At 40.3% G+C, this 20093-nt stretch overlaps 1 protein-coding gene across 5 annotated transcripts in view; it reads right to left on the bottom strand.

The window, feature by feature from the left end:
- LOC101164593 (RNA binding protein, mRNA processing factor) overlaps window positions 1-20093 on the bottom strand; it is a 49985-nt gene that overhangs the window by 11537 nt on the left and 18355 nt on the right. The window contains exons 2-7 of one of the 5 annotated variants that reach the window (XM_004079661.4): window positions 20004-20081; window positions 18411-18449; window positions 14133-14195; window positions 8572-8722; window positions 5026-5153; window positions 1427-1496 (exon numbers count right to left, since the gene is read on the bottom strand). In XM_004079661.4, coding sequence (XP_004079709.1) covers window positions 1434-1496; window positions 5026-5153; window positions 8572-8722; window positions 14133-14195; window positions 18411-18449; window positions 20004-20081 — 522 coding nt within the window. In that variant the 3' untranslated portion in view covers window positions 1427-1433. Of the gene's footprint in view, window positions 1-1426; window positions 1497-5025; window positions 5154-5359; window positions 8023-8571; window positions 8723-14132; window positions 14196-18410; window positions 18450-20003; window positions 20082-20093 lie in introns of those variants that run through there. The other 4 variants (XM_020711555.2, XR_002875327.1, XR_002875326.1 and 1 more) reach the window with 4 other exon arrangements.

Here is a 20093-nt window from a genome sequence, read left to right as displayed (position 1 = left end):
GAAATCTTTCCACCTTTATCCACCTTTGTCATGGTAGGAAGAACACGTCAATGTAAGGGTTAAAATCTCACAGAGCATCTTCATCCATCCTCCAAACAATTTGTGGGTCACATGGTTTCTGGAGCCTTTCTCAGTTACTATTGAGCGAAGGCAGTATACAACCATCGCCTGCTTATGGGAACTAGACTGAGTGACCCCTCCCCCCTGGTGTTCCAAACAGGAAGTACCCACTGGTTCCAAGAAGCCAAAATCCCAAATGGTACACCGGCCAATTAGATGCCTCAATAAAAGTAGGCGGTCTCACGTGGAATGTTGAAATCCTCTGAGCCCTCTTTCAAGATGTAGGGGTTCGGCCTTCCAACAAGATCCCTCCTGACTGCCAAGAGTGGTTGTCATAGAAACGTCGACTCAGACTGACCCTGACCAATCACTGCTAACTGACAATGTCTGGCTCAGACAAGGCAAAAAATAAAAAAGCCAACTGAATTGAAATATTTCGTTGGAGCCAGATGTAAACCCTTTTCTACAGATGAGGTCACACTCACTCGGTCCGGTTCTTATATCCAGCCAATGGTCGACCCGGGAACGGGTCACCAGTTCATGCAGGGCCACATGCTAACAACAACACCAATGAACCTGTGCAGCTTGCTTCCTGGGGCAGGAAGACGGTACCCAGAGAAAAACCCACACATGCATGAGGAGAACGGGCCCAGCCGGGATTCGTCCCCACCGTGAGGCGAGTGTGCTTACTACTACGCCACCACGCAGGTAGTAATTATCCAAGAACATTCTGTAGAAATGGTCTGTTTTCCTTTTCTTTTCTCTTTTTTTTAATAACAAAACAGTGCCTACACTTGGTTTGGTTGAGGAGTAAATGTGGAAAAATCTTTACTGATTTGCTTTAGGAAGTGGACACACATACGTGTGTTTAACAGCTTTTCTTTTGTTTGTTTTTTTGAGATTTTCTTAAAGCAAATTGAATAAATTTGACCCCAATATTGTTACCGTGATAATAAAGGAAAAGAGAATAACAATTATTCAAGCAATGTTTACTAATCCTCAGTATCTTGATGCTCATTTACCATTATAACAGTATTGAAATTAAAGGGTCAAAAAGTAGAGTCTAAAGGTCCAAACTTTCAACATAAAACAAGAAAACATATTTTCTGTAAAAATGAACTGAACAAGGTTAAGAGAAAAAGAACTAGGAAAAAAAAACTTGATGATAAATATCTGTCCCGCTAACATGCGAGAGCGGGACAGAAGATCCACACCAGAGGAATGTTACGGATATCTCTGTGTCTGTTTAAAACCAAGTGTCATAACATTTACGAAAGCAGCTTCAGACGGCATCGGCGTCCTCTCCTTCTACGCGGTAAGGCGAAGAGGCTGCTTTATGTCCGAGTGAGCGGGTGTCGGTACTCACACGTACTTCAGCAGAACTGCCTGGACTTCCATCCCTGAGGAGTTCCATCTGCAGGCGGCAGCCAACGAATCTAGACACACATATGCTCACATGAACAGGACTTCCAAGGGGAGTTCAGAGGGAAATTATCGACAGTGAATGCAACACTGTGGTTACTACAACCACAACCATTTATGTTATGAGGTGTCATTTAATGCCAACAGTCTCTTACTTTAGTAGTTTAATCCAGAAATAAATGTGTAAAAAAGAGTTTAGTTATGCATCAGATTAGCATAAAGCCCAGGAGACGATATTCCTTTACAAACTATGGCGTTGTACAGTATAACAGTGTTTCACAAAATTTTGAATCAAACTCTTAAAGTAAATGTTAGAATCCAGGGCCATAAATGCGACAAAAATGCTTTTATGTGGAATATTTCAATGTTTTTCACCTAACTGTACATGTACGTGTGTGTTTGTTTTAAATAGAGGTCTGTGGACAGGCGCAGTGATTATGATCAAGCCGTGGAATTGGACAAGGAGCCGATGTAAACACCTGCCGCCTCTGGCTCCAGTCCATCTTTCCTGTGACTGTACCAGTATTGTAAATGGTAAATGCTAAATGGCTTATACTTATATAGCGCTTTTCTACCTTCTTCAAGGCCCAAAGCGCTTTACAGTCACAGACCCATTCTCCCAGCCACACACACATTCACACACTGGCGGTGGCTCCGCTGCCGAACACTGGCGCCAACCTCCCACCAGAGGCAAGGTGGGATTCAGTGTCTTGCCCAAGGACACTCCGACTCATGGGCGTGCAAGGCGGGAATCGAACCTGCAGTCTTACAATCATGGGTCGACCGCCCTACCACTGCACCACTTTTATAAAAACTTGTTGCTTGTGAGACTTCAAGCTGTAAAATTGAATCGGTTAGTTCAAAAGGGGCCCAAGTCCAAGAGGTTTGTTTGTCCAGGAAATGATTTTAATTGGATAGCTTAAAGAGAGGCTACACCAAATGATTAATACTTTATCCAGATTTAGTACCACTTCATAGCTTACAAATGCTATAATATGAAGCACCTCACTTTTATAATTTCAGAGGACTAGCAAACTAAAGTCTCTGGACTTGGGCCCTTCTTGAATTAAACAGGGGCGCTGCCATATTGGATAACTAGTGCTGCCATCAATGGGATAAAGCTAAACCCATGCAAGAGAGACCCAAGTCCAGGAATTTTGCATTAATGCATTTTAAATGTCAAACATAGTCAATATATTACAACGGACTTGGGACTTTTTTGCACATATTCAGATAGCTTTTCCCTTAAAGACCATATAACATATAATATCTGTATTTTGAAAAATTGTGGACTTGGGACACTGAATTGTGTTTTATATTAGGGAAAAATAAAGCACTCTGAATTGTCTGGTAGTTAAAAATGTGTTTTTTTCTGGTTTTTGAGGGTTTTTACTTTTGCGTAAAGTTAAACTTTCCATTCTTATTCTTTTCTAAATAACCTTTTTTGTGTGTGTTACATTTTACCCCGTTCTAGTATATAGCCTTTTTTGGGGGCTTGTCCGGTATTTAAATCCCTGACCACAAGCAATAAAGATACTAAACCTGACGTCTTTGGTGCTTTTCATGTGCAAATCACTATTCCTAGTTAATGTAAATATCAAGTAACGAATTCTAAACTATATATAGCTATACAAAAATGTAACACTAAGCGTAAGTATTTAGGTGAAAACATTTTCAAAGTTAGGTTCATTTGAGAATAAATACAACCATACTATTTTCCTTCCTCACTCATTTCTAATTCGGACATCATTAATGCCATTGTGGGATTAACGCCGGCTCCCAATGTTCCAGGAGGATTTCAATAGGAGACCCTCATATGAACTTTGTGGAACTGTGCTGATTAGAAAACCTTGATAAACTGGACCATGCATGACGAAAAAAAGATATATATTGTATTTTTCTGAGTAAAAGTCATGTTTTTTTTAGGCCTAGTTTGGCCAGGGGCACGACTTGCAATCAGGAGCGATTTGTGTGATTTTTCTTTTTTAAACATAAATGAGCTCATTCATTGGTTATTTTCTCACTAACTACCACTAGAGGGAATGTAGGTGTGCGTGAGCAATGCAGAAGAAGAAGCGCCGTAAAAAACACACATGGAATCTGATTGTCCTGCTTAACTTTTTGATAGTTTTCTCATTTGCATGGAGACAATGTTAATCTTATTTTTATTTTTTCCTTACTCTGACAACAGTGGGACAGCAAGTCATCAAACTGGGTTACAGAGAGACAGAAGAACCGCTGAAGATGCAGGTCCTATAGTAGATGGTAAACCTCATCCAAAACAATGAATTCAGACAGGAAGACTTTTGCTTTTGAAGAGCTCTTCTAAATAAATAAACCTAATCTGTTGTAAATAAAATATACAGTCCAGGCTCCCATGTGGCGATGAGGCTAAAATCTAGATGGCAGCTTCTCCCACACACAAAGGGAGCATCAAGTTTACAAACACATTTTTGGACAGAATTTGACTAGCGCTGAAAGAAGATAGTGGATGCGAATTTGATGTGTGAATGGCGTTCTGCGTGAACGCAGCATTACGCTAAAAATTTGTTCAGAAGTACTGCACTTTCCTCCCAAAAGTTCAACTTATACTCCCGCATGAATTGTTTATGTTCTCTCTTTATTATGCATTCTTTAACTCCTGTGACTTATACTCTGGAAAATGTGTTTTTTTTGTTTTTTTTTAAGCAGAGATGATCGCAAAATTATAACAAAAATCACAGGAGAAACTGGATTTCTTGAAATTTTACATGTAATGTAAAATTTTTCGTCAGCATTACTCTGGATACTTTAGAATGAGAAGCGGGTAATTTTCAGATTTGTTTTATTAAATTTATGAATCTGAAAACAGAGATTTAGCTATTTAAAGAACATTTGCTTTATTTTGTTCCTTTGTGTAAAAAAAAAAAAGAGAAAGTTTTAAACAATTGCTACACTAAAGAAACAGTCTTTTCCTCATTAAAATGTGGAAAATGCTGGGATTTAACTGTAGCTGCTTTTGAGAGAGGGAAATATTAAAGACAAATTCGACTCCTGTAAGGAAAAACCTGCGATTAGACATTTCCAAACTAAATAATTCCTAATATAACTTTAATTAGGTAAAACTCCTAAACTCCTAATGCAGGATTAACGGCTTCATTTCATACAGGAGATCGTTAAATCACAGTTCGAAGCCTTAAAGCTGCAGCTGCTAAATTTAAACTTTACCAGCACGAAAACCCTTCCAGCATTGGAAATCCTTTTTTTTGCAAGAGCTGCATTCTTTAGTACGATATCACTGAATTAATTATCGTTATAACTGTAGGGAAAGTTGTAAAAATAAATCCTTTTAACCTTAAGGAGAAACAAACTAAACCCCCACCCTAACAGCTTCTTTACGCCTTCAGAACAACAGAAAACAGATCTCTGGTGTTTCGGTGACATTCATAGAAGGTAAAGTGGCTGGGTGATGGATGCGCACTGAGGTGCATGGAAGTGATTTATAGGCTTAACTTGTGCAATAGTGGACATGGGGGGTGGGGGGTGGGGGGATTTGGAGGTTACCTGAGCGTGGAGCGAGGAGGGGTAGGTGAAAGCGGGTGGGAGGGCCGGCGACAGCTCCGCCGGGTACAGCGGGTATGATGCCCACACATCTGGGCTGCCGGGATATAGAGCAGGCACTGTGAGCTCATCTGTGGAAAGAAGAAGAAGAGGAGGAGTGAAGTGAGGAGAGAGGTAAGTGGATGGGGTGAGTGGACAGAGACGAGGGGGAGGTGGCAGTGATAGGGGGAGGTGCACAGTGGTGGGGAGCTCTAAATATCTGAAGTTGATTCCTCTTATTTGGTTTTATTTAAAGCGGTCGTTGTTTTGGTATTTTGATGAGAAGAGGTTTCCGTCGGCAGGACGCGTTTGTCATCGTCTTCCCTGAAGATCAAAGACTGAAATATGCTAATATGTCTGGCCTTCAGCTCGTCATCATATCACTGTGTGACAGCTGCTTCAAAAGCTTTAGATCACGTCAGTTCAATGCCACTTACATTTGGACAAAGAAAAAGAAATGACATCTCAAGTCAGAGACTTCCTGTTGGACTTAACATAGTTTAGGTTAGCTAAAGATCATTGACTGTATATGAGAACTGGACTGAGTGAGTGAGTGTCACCCATAGAACATGGCTTACTTCCGGCTCCAACCAAATTAAGTCAATTTAGTAGCCTTTTGTGGCAATGCAGACGCCAACTAGGGTTGGGTATCACCAATAATTTCTAGAATCGATTCGATTTGATTCACTAGATCCACGTTTTTTTGATTCTTTCAATCCACTCTTTCGATTTGACTGAATTTAGTATTTAATTTACACAGTTTACACATTTAGAGATATTTTTATAGAAATCCAAAAATAATCAATATATGTTTTGAACATATTCATTTTAATCTGATACGGTTCACATACAGTTAAATCTATTGGTGAAATAATAAACCAATGAAATTGTACACAGTGTTACATGGTTTCTCAAACGGAGAAGCTGCAACAAAAATGTGCAGATCTTTATGTTCCACCTCTCCTGGAGGGCGTTTCAGTTTGCCCACTAGGTGTAGCTCGCGCTAAAGAAGATTTGAGCAAAAAAAACTGTGCTTATGACCACAAATGGTTAATTTAAGAAAAATGTTTCCTCAAAAGACTTTAGGAAATTCATGCCTGTCCGGCAGTCGGACCTCCAGTTTTATTTTTATTGTTCCTCTCTCGGGTTGAGGCTCAAACTGGCCAATGGACAGACGGAAGTAACATTTGAAACGGCCGTAACCGAGGCGCAGCTCCAGAGCACGCCAGGAGAGACTCTGAAGGATCCGGTGAACCCAGTCACGGCGACGGGCTTGTAGAGCTCTTACAAACATGTAAAGCCTAGCTACTCGCTCAACATCATCCATGTTCTCCATGATGTGGCAACGAATGAAGTCCAGAAAAACGTTGGCGGTTGCTCAGCCACTGGAGCGTCGAGGCATCTAGCAGAAAGTTTGACATAGAAATACTGGGTAGACAAGCTGACGTCAAACATGGGATCCTGAATTACAAAAATGAAGCCTCACTTGGGATGGGAACATTGCTCCGCCCCAAACGAACAACATGACAAATATAGTGGGTGGGAATTTTTGTTGGACTCCATCGATGGGTCCACCCACATTCCAATAAAAAGAAACGACATGTTGCAGAAATCGAGGCAAATTATTTTCTAAATCAAAATGACTAGTTTAAAAAAATGTTTCAACTCTGCAATTGTCATGAAAAGACAAAAAAAAAATTCAATATTTCTGAAATCAATTATCTAAATCTAAATTTAAATAAATAGGTTTATCTTTTGCTGTAAAGATAGACGTCTTAGTTAGTAGCCAATATGAAACCAGCCTCTAGTGGTCTTTTAGAAAGTGCAACATTTAATCCATTCTGGTTTGAGGCAGATGTGGAAATGGAAGGTGAGGCTTTAGTAAAATAAAAAACTAGTACGTTTACCAAAAAAAAAAAAAAGAAGTTGAAAGCTGTATTTTCAATTAGGATAATAGTCTGCTTGTCAGGAAACGTCCTTAAGTTCCAACAACTGCTTAAGTGGGGAAGGTCTTGATAAGCTCTGACCAGGAAGGAAAAAAAAGCACAGAGAAGATAATAAGCTAATCCTGCCTGTCCTCCGATTGTTTACTGAGAAGCAACTTTACTTTGTGACGCCACCTTTACTAATTGGACATACTCTAGTTTTTGCATTTTTCCTTATTTGCAATGCAAGACTTTGTTTTTTCTGAAAATGTGCATTTCACTATTCAGTTCACTTCTGCTCTTTAGTTGACTGTTACACTGTAGTGAACCACACCAAAGTTCACTTGCAAGTGATTGGATTGCAAGTGATTTATTTTGCTTACTGTTGTTCTTTTTTATTCGTAAGTGTTGTATGTGGCACACTGGCACCGCAGCAAATTCCTAGTTTGTTTTGTTCACTGACGATGGCAATAAAAACTCCCTTGAATCCTTGAATTGGAACCCCTTGTTTAAGAACTTCACCAGAGTTTCCATACCTGCGAAACATCGTAGAACTTCAGTTCTGATGCGGATCAAATGCGCTTGTGTGATATTGCCCAACAGTTTGCACGCATAAGGCCATACGTTTCAGAGGAAACCACCTCAGACATGTTGATTTACTCGATAAGTGCAAAGTGATGGTGACAACAAAAAGTGCTCGAGTAAAGAAGGAGGTGCTGAGTGGTACAAGACAAGTGCACACGTCAGAACGCAGAAAATCACGACACGGAGGCAACTCATTGGAGAAAACATCAGATAAGTGGTAGATTTTTAAGTAGGATTTCCTGTGCTCTCCATGTCTCCCGGTGACTGTTTATCCAAGCATGATCAGACAAAAACAACAAAAAAACAACAGAAAGATTCTGATTTAAACATGTCTTAACAGGAAATGACAGAAATTTCTCTCCTGGTGATTACGTCAGGGTTTCATTAACCGCTTCCTTCCATTTCCCTCTGAGGCACCAAGTACCACCCCCTTCTCTGGCAGAGAAAAGATCTGAGATAAGAACATTTTGGTCATTCAGGAAGAATGTATAACCACAGCTGGTCTATGTTTAACTATCAGTGGCTGAGTCTTGCAAAAAAAAAAAAAAACAATCTTTAACTCTAAGAAAATGTTTAACTAGCCTTAAAAAAAGACAAAGCTGCAATGACAAAACTCACAAACCCCCCAGGGTTTTGAGTAGAACTTATTGTATTGAACAAGACCAGTTAATAATTACTGAAACAAACTAGTCTTTTCAAAGAACAGCGTTTGGGTTGTTTCAAGCAAACAGTGTATAAATGTTTGATTAATATCTCATGAAAATAAGTGGGTTTGCATGGAATGAAACATTTCCATCACAGAAAACAATAACTCTTGCTACAAAGAAACGGTATTCTTCATACTTATGTAGAGTCCTAATTATGAGGGGAGAAAAAAATAACTGCCATACAAAGGAAACAGCTGTCCGACCTTTTTCAGCCAAAGGAAACAACAGCACAGACAGATAGACGAAGTTATCCGGGCTAACGGACGGGCGGGTGAACGATGGGGAGTACTCACATGGATCCCTGCTAATGAACTGCGGCCCGGGGCTTTGCTGAGATGGAGGGGGGTTGGGAGTGCCAACCAGCTTGTTTTTGGCCATTTTGGTGTTGGCCTTGGCGAACTCCAGCCGCAAGGTTTGGGGAATCTCTGGATCAAAACGGACGCCCTGCAATCGGAAAGACTGGTTAGCAAGAACAAAATGTTAAAAAAGGAAGTCTGAGGGAACACAGAGTCCCGGTTTCTTGAAAAAGTAACGTGTGATTTAACATATGAACAGAATTCTAAGTATAGACAATTTTGTTATTATTTAACAATCAATATCAGTTTTTTGTCTTATTAATCTTTTAAAACCAGCAACACCATAATAACACGCTCTTTGACATAACTCTTCATGCGTAAACACCTCTCTAACGTAAAATCTTGCATTTCAGTGGAAAAAAGTTCCTTTTCTCCGCTTTCTAATCCACTGGAATCAAGTCAGTTGCACAAACAATAGAAGAGTTATGGATATTAAAAAGATAAAAATAAAAAATAAAAGATGTGAACACTGGAGCTAAAGTTTTGGTGCTAAAGGGTTCAAGCTAAGCATAAATCAGGGAGGCCTTGGGTCTCATTTTCAGAGACTTTGATGTGCGTCGATCGGGGATTTGAACCCACAACCTTTAGGTTTTGGGGCGGACATTGAACAAACACAGAGCCACCGGTTTGATCAAAAAACCATGAAAAGTTCAGGATTAAAATTTTATCTCTAAAACAAAACAATCAAGGATGTTTCAAAGATTTTGAAACACAGTTTAAATATTTTTACTGTCAACAGCAGAATTGAAAAAAAGCAAACTTAAGTGGAACAATTTTAGAAGTATATTAAGTCAATATATAGAAGTATAAAATAATATAATTTCTGTACATTTTATAGATTGAATAAAACAATAACTCTAAAATATGTTTTGTTTGTGTATAAATGGCTATGTCTATATGTCCAATGGATTTTAAAAAGGGTTAAGATATTATCTTTTCCTGTATTAAGAAGAGTCGTGAATTTTTATGACATTTTAAAGCAATGTATCGATGTGCTTTTTTTCCTCCTATTTAAAGCTTGCTTTTATTTATTTTCAATAGTTAATTATGATGTCGGCTTATTGGTTCTCCCAAATTGTTTTTTTTTGGGTCATTTTGATGGGGCTAAGATTGGTTCTCAACCCAAAAGATGTTCTGAATGAGCTCAGTTACAGACCAAAGTCTGACCGAGTGGCTAATTCTGCTCAGCTGTCATGTGTTGATTTGATATTTAATGGGCAGAAAGTGACAGATTTACTGCCTTCTGTTAGATGAAGCGATCCAGAGGACTAAATGACACCACGTCTTCACTTCTGTTGTTAAGATATCCAGAGGAGGTGGTGGTGGGGGGGGACGTGGCTGCACGGGGAGCTGTCACTTTGAATGCTTTTCATCTTTCGGGGTCCCGTGATAAAATTAGCTGCTGTTCCATCGCAGCCTACAGTGTGTGTTGGTTGGGAATTAAGATTTGTCACCTGACGACACAAACCTGGCTGCAGCACAATGACATTTCCAACAAAAGCACGTGAATCGAACCAAAATAACTCCCGTTTTGCGTCGACGCATCTTTGATTTAGACCAATTCTTCAGATGCCGACGGGGAAGGCTCGCATCGCAGATGGACGTCAAACTATGGGTGGAGATTAGGCCTGCACAATTACTCGCAAATTTATCGCTAGCGCGATTTCAAGCTGTGCAATAATCATATCGCAAAAGTCGGCAAAAATGGTAAACCTTAAATGTGCTAAAACAATTTTATGGCAACTTGAACTATTTAATGATTTGAATAAATCGCTTTCTCCATTTGACCAATCAGATGGAGTCCTTCATGTTGTTGACCAACCAGATGGAGTCCTTTATGTTGTTGACCAATCAGATGGAGTCCTTTATGTTGTTGACCAATCAGATGGAGCTTCTTATGTTAGATGTTGCCCTCCTAATTAGACGAAGGTCATTTGGAGAATAATTTAAGGAATTTTGACTCTTATTAAATTAAACTTTTGCAGTGAAATTGAAATGTTTTTATTGTTTTTGTTAGTAGTTCATTTATCGCAAGTTATATCGTCATCGCAATATTGATCACTAATATCGCGAGTTTTCCTCATTTCGTGCAGCCCTAGAGGAGATGATTGGGAAATGCAAACTATATGCATCTTTTTTTTTTTACAACAAAAAATTACACATTTTACATCTATAAAACAAAGCAATATTTTTTGCTCCATTTAGTTGGAGCAAAAAATAAAAGGCGTATAATTAACAAGAACTAAAAACGGCTTCAATTTAAGAGTCATTTGGTGGTTTGGGAGAGACCCTTAACAGCACAAAGGTCAAATCAGTCAGGGGGGGGAAACAAGTCGGATGTTGTTTGCAGAATGCAGAAAAAAGAAGTGGTGGGGGTTGGTTTGTTGAGCCGTTCCTGCGGGCTGAGGCAAGGCCGAGCTGAACCAAGCGGGGGGAAGACTTCTCATGAAAGGCGAGGAGATTTAAGTGGGATTGCTGTGGCTCGGTGCGCTCACAGCTTCTGCCTCGCAGAGGTAGTAAGCTAGTACGTGGATATAATGAGGCCCGAGCCCCCTGCTGTTTGAACTGTATAGAATATCTACCCTCAAGTGCTTCTTGGCCTCTTCGTTGCGGATCGCCTCGGCGAAAACTGTAGTGCAGTTCTGTTGTCTTTTTTTGGTACGACATACTGAGAGAGTAGTTGAAACCAAAGCCACTTTTCCTCTTCTGCTGGTTTGCCAACAGAAATCTTCATCTGACACCCCCCAGGGATGCATACCCCCTCCTGCCCACCCCCCCACCCCAAAAAAAAACACACACAGGAGAACTTCTCAACTTCCACCCTTGCTTATTGACACATCTCATTTTTTTGTTTCATTTATTGATTTAAACGTGTCCTCTCCAGTAGCTGGACAAACGTAAGAGCTAATGGTCTCTTGTGTTGGACAGATTTTACTGATAAAAGAGGCGGTAAAAAATCTTTAGACACATGTGGTATGTTTTTGTATAAACCCTTCTTGTATTTGATGGGTCAATACAAAAGGGGTTTATGCAAATAAACACCTTTGGTGCATTTGTATAAACCCTGTTTTTGTATAATCCTTCCCCTAATACAAAAGGGGTTTATATGAGGTGAATTATTTGCACAAACCCCTTTTCTAATAGAGGCCAAACTTTGTTTTAATTATGATTAATGTTTATTACACAACTACCGGTTTGAAGCCCATTGGGATGACTTTTGTTGTAATATTGGGCTATATAAATAAAATTGAATAAAATTGCATCCATTTCTTTTGTGAGTTTCTACATTTTTTGGATATTTTTTGGCACATTTTGACAGCTAAAAGGGGAATGGAAAAATATCCAATCAACAATTATAGAAAAATGGGAAAATAAACTAAAACAAGTATATGTAAAAAAAAAAAGAAAAGATTGACTGCCTCCCTTGGAGGTAGACGTCTTTACTGAGAGATTGAATGGATTAAATGTTGTTTATGCCTTGGTCACGTGCACCCATAAGGGAGTTGACCCATCCGGGTGCTTCAGATTTTTGCGTTGTTCTGGCCCATGGAGGGTCGTAGACAGGGGGGCTGAATCTTAAGGTGAGCACAGGTGTGTCTTTTAGTTTCATTGTCGTACCCATGATAAGTGTTTTTAAAGATAATGGAAATGACACGCATGGGTGACGCTGTTGTACGGTGTCCTACTGTAGTCATTAGTAAGGTGTGAACACAGGCTCCTTACTGAGTGCAAGCAAATGATTTACACACACGTGGTAAGCAAATGCCTGTAGGACATCCACAAAAACTACACTGTGATTGTTGAATTTCCTCATTTCTGAATCTACGTTCATACTGACCTCGGCAATGCGCGTTCAAGTGGCCACTAAAGAAAAGTGCAAGTAAACATGCTTAAATGCAGGTTTCAGGCTTCTGTGTTCAAAGCTCTCACATTCACGGAAAGGTACGCAAGTTTCTACAACTGTTTTCGGGCTCTACGAACAAAACGCGCAACCATTCAATGTGCATTGCAAATTGCATCAGGTTGAACTTTGACCAATCAGGGACTCTGATATGGTAGTGACGTATGGTCGGCATCCTTTCTGATGCGCGGAAGTGCCACCTGTTTAAAAATTGATCATGGAGGAGGAATTAAGTATTGCGGTTTGTTGCCCTGCCAGAATGATATAACACCAAATGTAGAGCTGTGAAAGAAAAAGCCTTTGCACTGCTTTGACATTTCGCATCCAAGCCTCTTCCAACTGTAGGTGGTGGACATGTGTTAGCAAACAGTAAAACAAAAACAAAAAAGCAGAAGCCCCTCCCTGCTTATGCAATGTGAACACTGTAAGCTAAATGTGCATTCAAGAACCTCCAATAAGCTCATTCTTGAATGTGCATCAAATGCCCAGTGTGTACATAGCTCAGCAGTCAGGTTGTTAGCATGAGTACGCAATAGGCGCAAATTTATTCCTTGAACAGCACTAACGGGTTCCACCTGCATCTGCGTCTCTCCTACTTCACCCTTACGTGTTTAAGTGTACGCTACGACCTGCTGCCTGCAGCATTTGAAGAAAAAAAAGCTCAAACATTTTCACTCTCCGGATTGGTGGTTTTCCATCTTCAAATTTCATGCGGATCATTTGTGTTGCTATTTTGCCTCTGGTGGTTATAGGTTGGCGCCCGTGTTTGGCGGCGGAGCCGCCATCAGTGTGTGAATGTGTGTGTGTATGGGTGAATGGGGCTTCGAAGCTAGAAAGGTGCCATACACATAAACGGAATTTACTATTTACCATTTTTTTCACCTTCAGACATCAACGAAGGCAGTTGATACTAAGGCTAAGATCCAACTCCTTTTGTTAGTTCTTTTCCTTCGTTTCGGTCTTTGTCCTTTTCTGTCTATTGTTAACACATATTTATGAATTTATGCCATTTTTATTTATCAGGTGTAATGCCCTCTTGTTTGTTAAGTGGTTAATAGGTTTTGTTTTGGATTCTTGGCGTTGTTTGTATGAAACTAAAAAAAAAGGTTTAAAAGAATTCAAGGGCTCTGCAGCTATCAACCCACTTTAGGATGGAGGACCAGATGATCTCCACAAATGATGAAGAGCACAACAGAATCTGATGGGAAAGTGAAGGTGTAAGAGCTACTGTTCATTCCCCACTCAAAGCTGGATAATCTCCTTTTTTTTTTATTGGAGTCCGCCTCATCGAGGCTTTAAACTGAGCCGCAGATTTAAATTAAACCGTAGATCAATATGTTCTGTTTACGCAAGGAAGGGGAGCTAATTTTCTCCTGACCTTGCAGGATCCCGAGCGAGAGATAAAATAAAATAAAATTAAAAAAGCCGTGGCAACTCAAAGCAGGAACATAGTTTTTAAATCTCCTGGCATACGATGGGAAAACTGCGATGTAATGTCTGCGTTGCCCTGATGTCGGATGCATTCCGGCTGAGAAGCCTTCAGCAGATAGGAGCTGGTGCAGCTGCAGAGGAGCACAGAGGAGGGCATGACACTTACGTTCAAGGCATTCTTGGCAGCCTCCGCCTCTGATCGGCTGTCAAAGCTGACAAACCCCACCGGCTGGGGAGACAAGAAGACAGAACAAAAGCAGAGAAACATGGTTTAAGGCAGAAAACTGAGTCGGCATTTCTGTCGGAGCGACAAAAACATGCTGGGCTTTTTTTTAATTTTTTTTTTATACATTTTGTATTTTCTTCTCATACTCCCCCCTTTCCAACCCTTCTTGTCCTGTTTATGAAACTGTGGTGACAGAAGTGGAGATAGGAAGAGAAGAGAAGAGAAAAAAGAAAAAAAAGCAGACTGATGGCTTACTTTATGCAGAGAGATCATCGTTCGGACTCCCCTTTGCCCAAATACGGGCATTGGAAGGGAGAATGGGATTGTGAGAGCCGGACGGGCAGAGAGGGGAGGAAAAGAGAACAAAGTATAGATGGAGAAGACGAGAGGAGACACAAATGAGAGGGGGGGAGGTCCAGAGGTTGGAGGTGAGGATGAAGAACAGGTCAAATCTGCAATACGTTAACATCGACATCAGCAGGTCCTGATTGAAATTCACGTCACGTGACTTTTGAGGTGCTGCCTGCAATATGTGATGGTGGGGGCAAAAAACAAAACAAAAAAACAGATAAAGAAAAAAGGGTTGGATCTGTTTTACATTCTGACTGCAGATCTGAACAAAGGAAGCACAGTTTTGTAGTGCACGTTTGCGTGGGGGGACGAGGAGGGGGGTGGGGGGTATATCTGAGCACGCCGCTCCCACGGGGTCACACTGCTGTCTGTGATCTAAAAAAACAGTCATGGGTTATGGGAGTTTTGAGTGAGGAGAAGAGGAGGAGGGTGGAGGAAGAAACAAAAACAAAATTTAAAAAAAAAAAGAGAGAGAGAAGGGTTGAGTGAAAAAGAATATAAATAGAAATAGTCTTAGATCTCGGCATTGCTATATATGGAGATCAAGTTTCACGTCTGCACAGCCGCTGATCTCTAAGAAAGTGGTGGTGGTGGTGGTGGGGGGGGGGGGGTACAAAACAATGGCTAGGGTGTATACGGGGCAGCGCAGAACTCCTGACCGAACTCGTGCATCAGCTGATATTTGGCATTTATAAGGGGAAGGTAACCCACAGTCCCTCAGGCAGTTGAAGTGTCACTGCTCATGATCTTACCAGGGATTCAAACACTCAAAAAGGGCTCAGCTTGTATTTGTCTAACTTAGCTCCACTTGTGGAACTGCTGCAGCTGAAAGCAGCCCATCAGAATGCAAAGCATGGACTGGTTTTGCCGCAGCTTTTTTGAGTAGAAAAACATTTTAATCCTTGTGCTATACTGTGGGGTTCAGATGACCCCACTCACAACGTTAACATTGGGAGTTGGGTCATCTAGACCAGTGTTTTTCAACCTTTTCTGAGCCACGGCACACTTTAACCTTAAAAAAAATCCCGCGGCACACCAGCATCCAAAAATTTTAAAAAAAGGAGAAACTCATAGTCTGTATTGATCTACAGTCCCTCCACAATCTCACATGCATTTTTGAGATAATTGTTACAGAAAAAGCTGGAAACTGCAGCTGTTTTTTTCTAAAAGATGCAATAAAAGTTAAGTTAGAAGATTTAAAAACAGTTTGTGTGTTCGTTAGTTTCAAGACGTTTAACAACAGATCTCCTTTTGCGCTGTCACTCTCACAACCCAATGCATCATGGGAAATGTAGTGCATAAAACGGCCGAAGATCGGTTTTCGGAGCTTCATTGTTTTGTTCACTTGTTCCACGGTCTGATACCGGATTCTGTGGAAAGCTAAACCGCTAAAGACGAGCTTTAGCTGGTATTTCTGTTAGAACTGAGCGACTTTACGAGCTAAATCGGGACAAGGAAGTGAAGACTTTAAGCACTTCTGATTGGTCAGACCGATGACATGTGATTAACCCCCCCAACACGGGACTTTTCCAAAATACAGCCGAAGGTGCAGCTGAATCGCGGTACGTCATTCTTATCAAAATGTCTTTAATAAAATAAAATAAACGCAAAGAAAAGGTATTTTACGATCTTTTATATTCCTAACTCCTCAGTGTTTTATCAGGGCCTGTTTGGATGAACACAGAGCTGAAATCCTGGAGATGGGAAATGTTTTTAGATCAGTTAATGAGGGCAATTTCCCACGGCACACTTGGCCATCTCCCACGGCACACTAGTGTGCCGCGGCACACTGGTTGAAAAACACTGATCTAGACCCACTAGACAGTGTGTTAAACCTTTTTCCTTGAACGATTTGTGATCTTCACTGGTGTCCATGGATTACATGAAATCCTCTTCACCTTTGTCATGGTAGGGAGAACACGTCAACGTCAGGGTGGGGTCATCTGGACCCCACAAGATAGCACAAGGGTTAAAAATGGTTTGTTCCATAAACAGTTACTGAGATGGTCTTTAACACAAACAGCTTACATTACTACGATACACCCCAAACAAAACCCTAAAGAAAACTTTTTTGACTTCCGGGTTGAAGCACTTTAAAAAGTAACATTAAAACTCAAGCTAGGTTAACTCCAGTGGGAATTTATTAAACTCTTTTTCATTGTATGAAAAAGAAAATAAACTATTAGTTAAAAAAAAACCTCTTTGAAACTTTCCTTAACTGTTGAAACAACATATTTTATTATCTTGAACTACAGTTTACTTACTAAAACTCATATTATTCTTATACTACTATGATACAGCCAAAATACAAGCCTATGGAAAAACTTTTTGACTTCCAGATTGAAGCACTTTAAATAAGTAGCAGTAACACTCAAGCTAGGTTAACTTCTGGTTAACTTGTTCTGCAAACAAGCTGTCTTCTTTTACTTAAATCCGTCAGAGTTTTATGATTCAACTAGAAATCGTTCTGATAACAAACCAAACAATGCAAGAGCTTGAACCCTAACCTGGTGGTTTCAAACCCATAAAAGTGTCCATTACCTCAAAACCCAGTGGCCATTTATCAAATACTTTTTTCATCATTTAAAAATATGAATCGATAAAAATACTTTAAGATAATCTATTTTTGTACAAAAAAGCTGTTGTGTTGGGCTCTACTGTTGACGTTCTTTGAACAACCGTTACTCTATCCGCTTACGCTATCGATGTAATTTCAACAGATTCTGAAGCTGGGAAAAGCAATTTTGCTCAGTTATGTAACAATTTAGGGTAGTAAAGTATGGTAGTATGGTGGTACTTTACTGTACTGTAAATTGTGCCCTATGTAAAGTTATGCAACAATTTACGGTAGTAAACTATGTTAGTACAGTAAATAACTTTATGGTACTGTACTGTACATTTTGTGACTTACGTAAAGTAAGGCGACGTAAAGTACTCCTGCGCCTTAATAATTAGGTACTACAGTAATTATGGTAGAATGTTACATATCTGTGCAAAGCTGATTTGTTAAAAATCTGGTGTAATTATGCTCATTGCAGAAATGCTCAATGAGTTACGATAGTTTAAAGATTGTTATTCTGGTTGTCTTAAAATCTATTATTGTGGGAAAAAGCAACTAATTACAACAACATGTAAAGTGAAAAACTCCTGTAAATAGTCTGAAACCATCAGTTCAACAACGCAGCACTTAAGCCTCGACAAGCACTAAAGAAAAGTTGCTAATTATCTTGTTGGTGGTAAGCCGTAACCACAACAGAGCATCGTCTTGTTCTTCAGATCCCTTACTATTAGTGTTGATGCAACAATAGACAAAAATGTAATCCTTCAGCTTTTTTTTTGGTCTCAAAGGTATTACACTCAGCACATTTGATCTAAATCACCCTAAACCTGGCTAATGAGCATGTCACGTCTGCATGGGAACCGGCGTGATGTGGTAATAAGAACACTGACATGACGCTAAATTGCTTAACTCTGGATGTGGACGCCTGCCAGCTGAGCTCATTTTCAGTCCTGCGCCCCTGGAGGCAAAACTCCACCATCAGTACTTGCTTTTGTCAAAACTGTCGCTTTGACACCTTGAAATTCTTCTTCACTCGCATCCTCACGCGTCCCTGCAGACCTGACTGACTGACTGTCTCTAAAAGCAGTCTTTGCCTCTGCCAAAGGCAACATCGATGCAGTATGGTTTCCCTTCTTTCTTTATTTTTTATTTTCTCCCTTGTAAAGGAAGAAAAAGCTGATTCCTTGTAGCGAACAAGCAGAAATTTCCAACGAGGGGAATACAAAACGAGTTGTTTAATGACAATACAACAGCGGTATGGCATCAATAATTGGGTTATTTCAATTTGAATAATACTCTGAACATACCTGTTTAGAGGTGAGTTTAATCAAGGAGCCTTCATAGCCCTGAAATGAAGAAAAAATGATTTCATCACTTAACATAATCCACTATTATGTGAAAAAAAGAGCATGCTGGTTGTGTTTGCAGTAAATCTGAACATTATGGATAACGAAATCTGGTTAGGGAAAGCCAAAAGCTAGGATAAAGATTTTCTTAGCTGACATACTATGATATGCTCACAACGGTCTCGACAAAGTGCGCTCAAGTGACCACTTCCATTGAAAAGTCTATGTAAACACAGGTATATGTGTGTTTCGGGCTTCCGCTTTCAAAACTCTGGTATTCGCGCATAGCTGGGCAAGTTTCTGATGCCTTTTTTGGGCTCTACGTACAAAACACAGACCACTGAATACATGTTGAAAGTAAGACCAGTCAATTTGGCCAGTTGGGCACTCGGATTGGGTAGTGACATATGGGTGGAGTCCTTTTCAAATCACGGAAGTGCCAACAGCTTGAAACGTGATAATGTCGTGGAAACTAATAATGGCGGTGTATGCCCAGCAGGATTTATATCACACCACGTCTTTCGTATATCGAAATAGAGCTGTTAAAGAAAAAGCCTGGAGGAAGACACAGTCCAATGTAAACACTGTGTGCTAAAAGCGCGATCAAGTACCCGAATTCAGCATGTTTTTGAACATGGAGGGTGAGTATAAAAACCCTTCAACACAGACAACGTTGCTGGCAACAGCAGAATAACACGCTCTTTGAACTATCGCAAACCTTTGATCGTTACACAATTAACATAATTCCAACGGACTCTGACGCTGAGAAAACCTTTATTGATATTGTGTTGTATAACGCACGTAAAGCCCTAAATAACGTTACAGAAGTCTCAGAAATGTCAACACTGGAACAACGGGCAACAGAAAACTAACACATGCTCTTTGAACTACCGTAACTCCTTCAACGGTTTACGTAAATAATGACATTCAACGGATTCTGACACTAGTGTTGCATACTTGCACTTTTTTCTCAGCCCAATCTGCTGATTTACGCTGATTGGGTAAAAACGTACTGTAAAATGTTGCATATCATCGCAAAGCTGCTTTTCTCACCTTTAGAATATGTTGGAATTATGATACGATAGTTCATAGGACTTCAATACCAAAGCTAAAGCTCCGGTATCAAAGGGTTAAGACTGATCATTGGTCAGAGCACATACTAGAAGCGCAGTATTGACCGACTATTTTCATCCATATAACATATTATTCTCTTGAACCATCAGGGCGAGATAGCAAGAAAGCATGCAATGCAGTGAAACTTGAAGCTCTCTGTGCCTGAAACCGCGAGGTGCTTCTGAGGTGAAGCAGAGGCCTTTGTTATTGTATCGCAGGCATCGAGCCATTTGTTTTTTTTCCATGAGACACACGCACTCCAAGCTTCCTGTAGATCCAGCCCTGATTGAACCTCGGCTTTAGGAGCAGAGACACTGGGACCTCGCGGGAGAGTTTCCATTGCCGTTTATTTCATCACCTTTAATGGAGGTCTCGTTGAGTGCCGGAGAGGAAACTGCTAAGAATAGCTGCGGCCCATCAGTTTAAAACATCCAAACATACCTTAAATGGTCTGAAGAGGAGATACAGCTCCCGTGGTTTAATATCCAGCGGTAGTCCACTGACAAATAGTGTTCGGACCTGAGGAGGACA

This window comes from Oryzias latipes, chromosome 18 (genome assembly GCF_002234675.1).
Source record: "Oryzias latipes chromosome 18, ASM223467v1".
NCBI classification, from domain to species: Eukaryota; Metazoa; Chordata; class Actinopteri; order Beloniformes; family Adrianichthyidae; genus Oryzias; species Oryzias latipes.
Note: the sequence above shows the minus strand (reverse complement) of the source record. Positions and strands in the feature narration are given on the sequence as shown.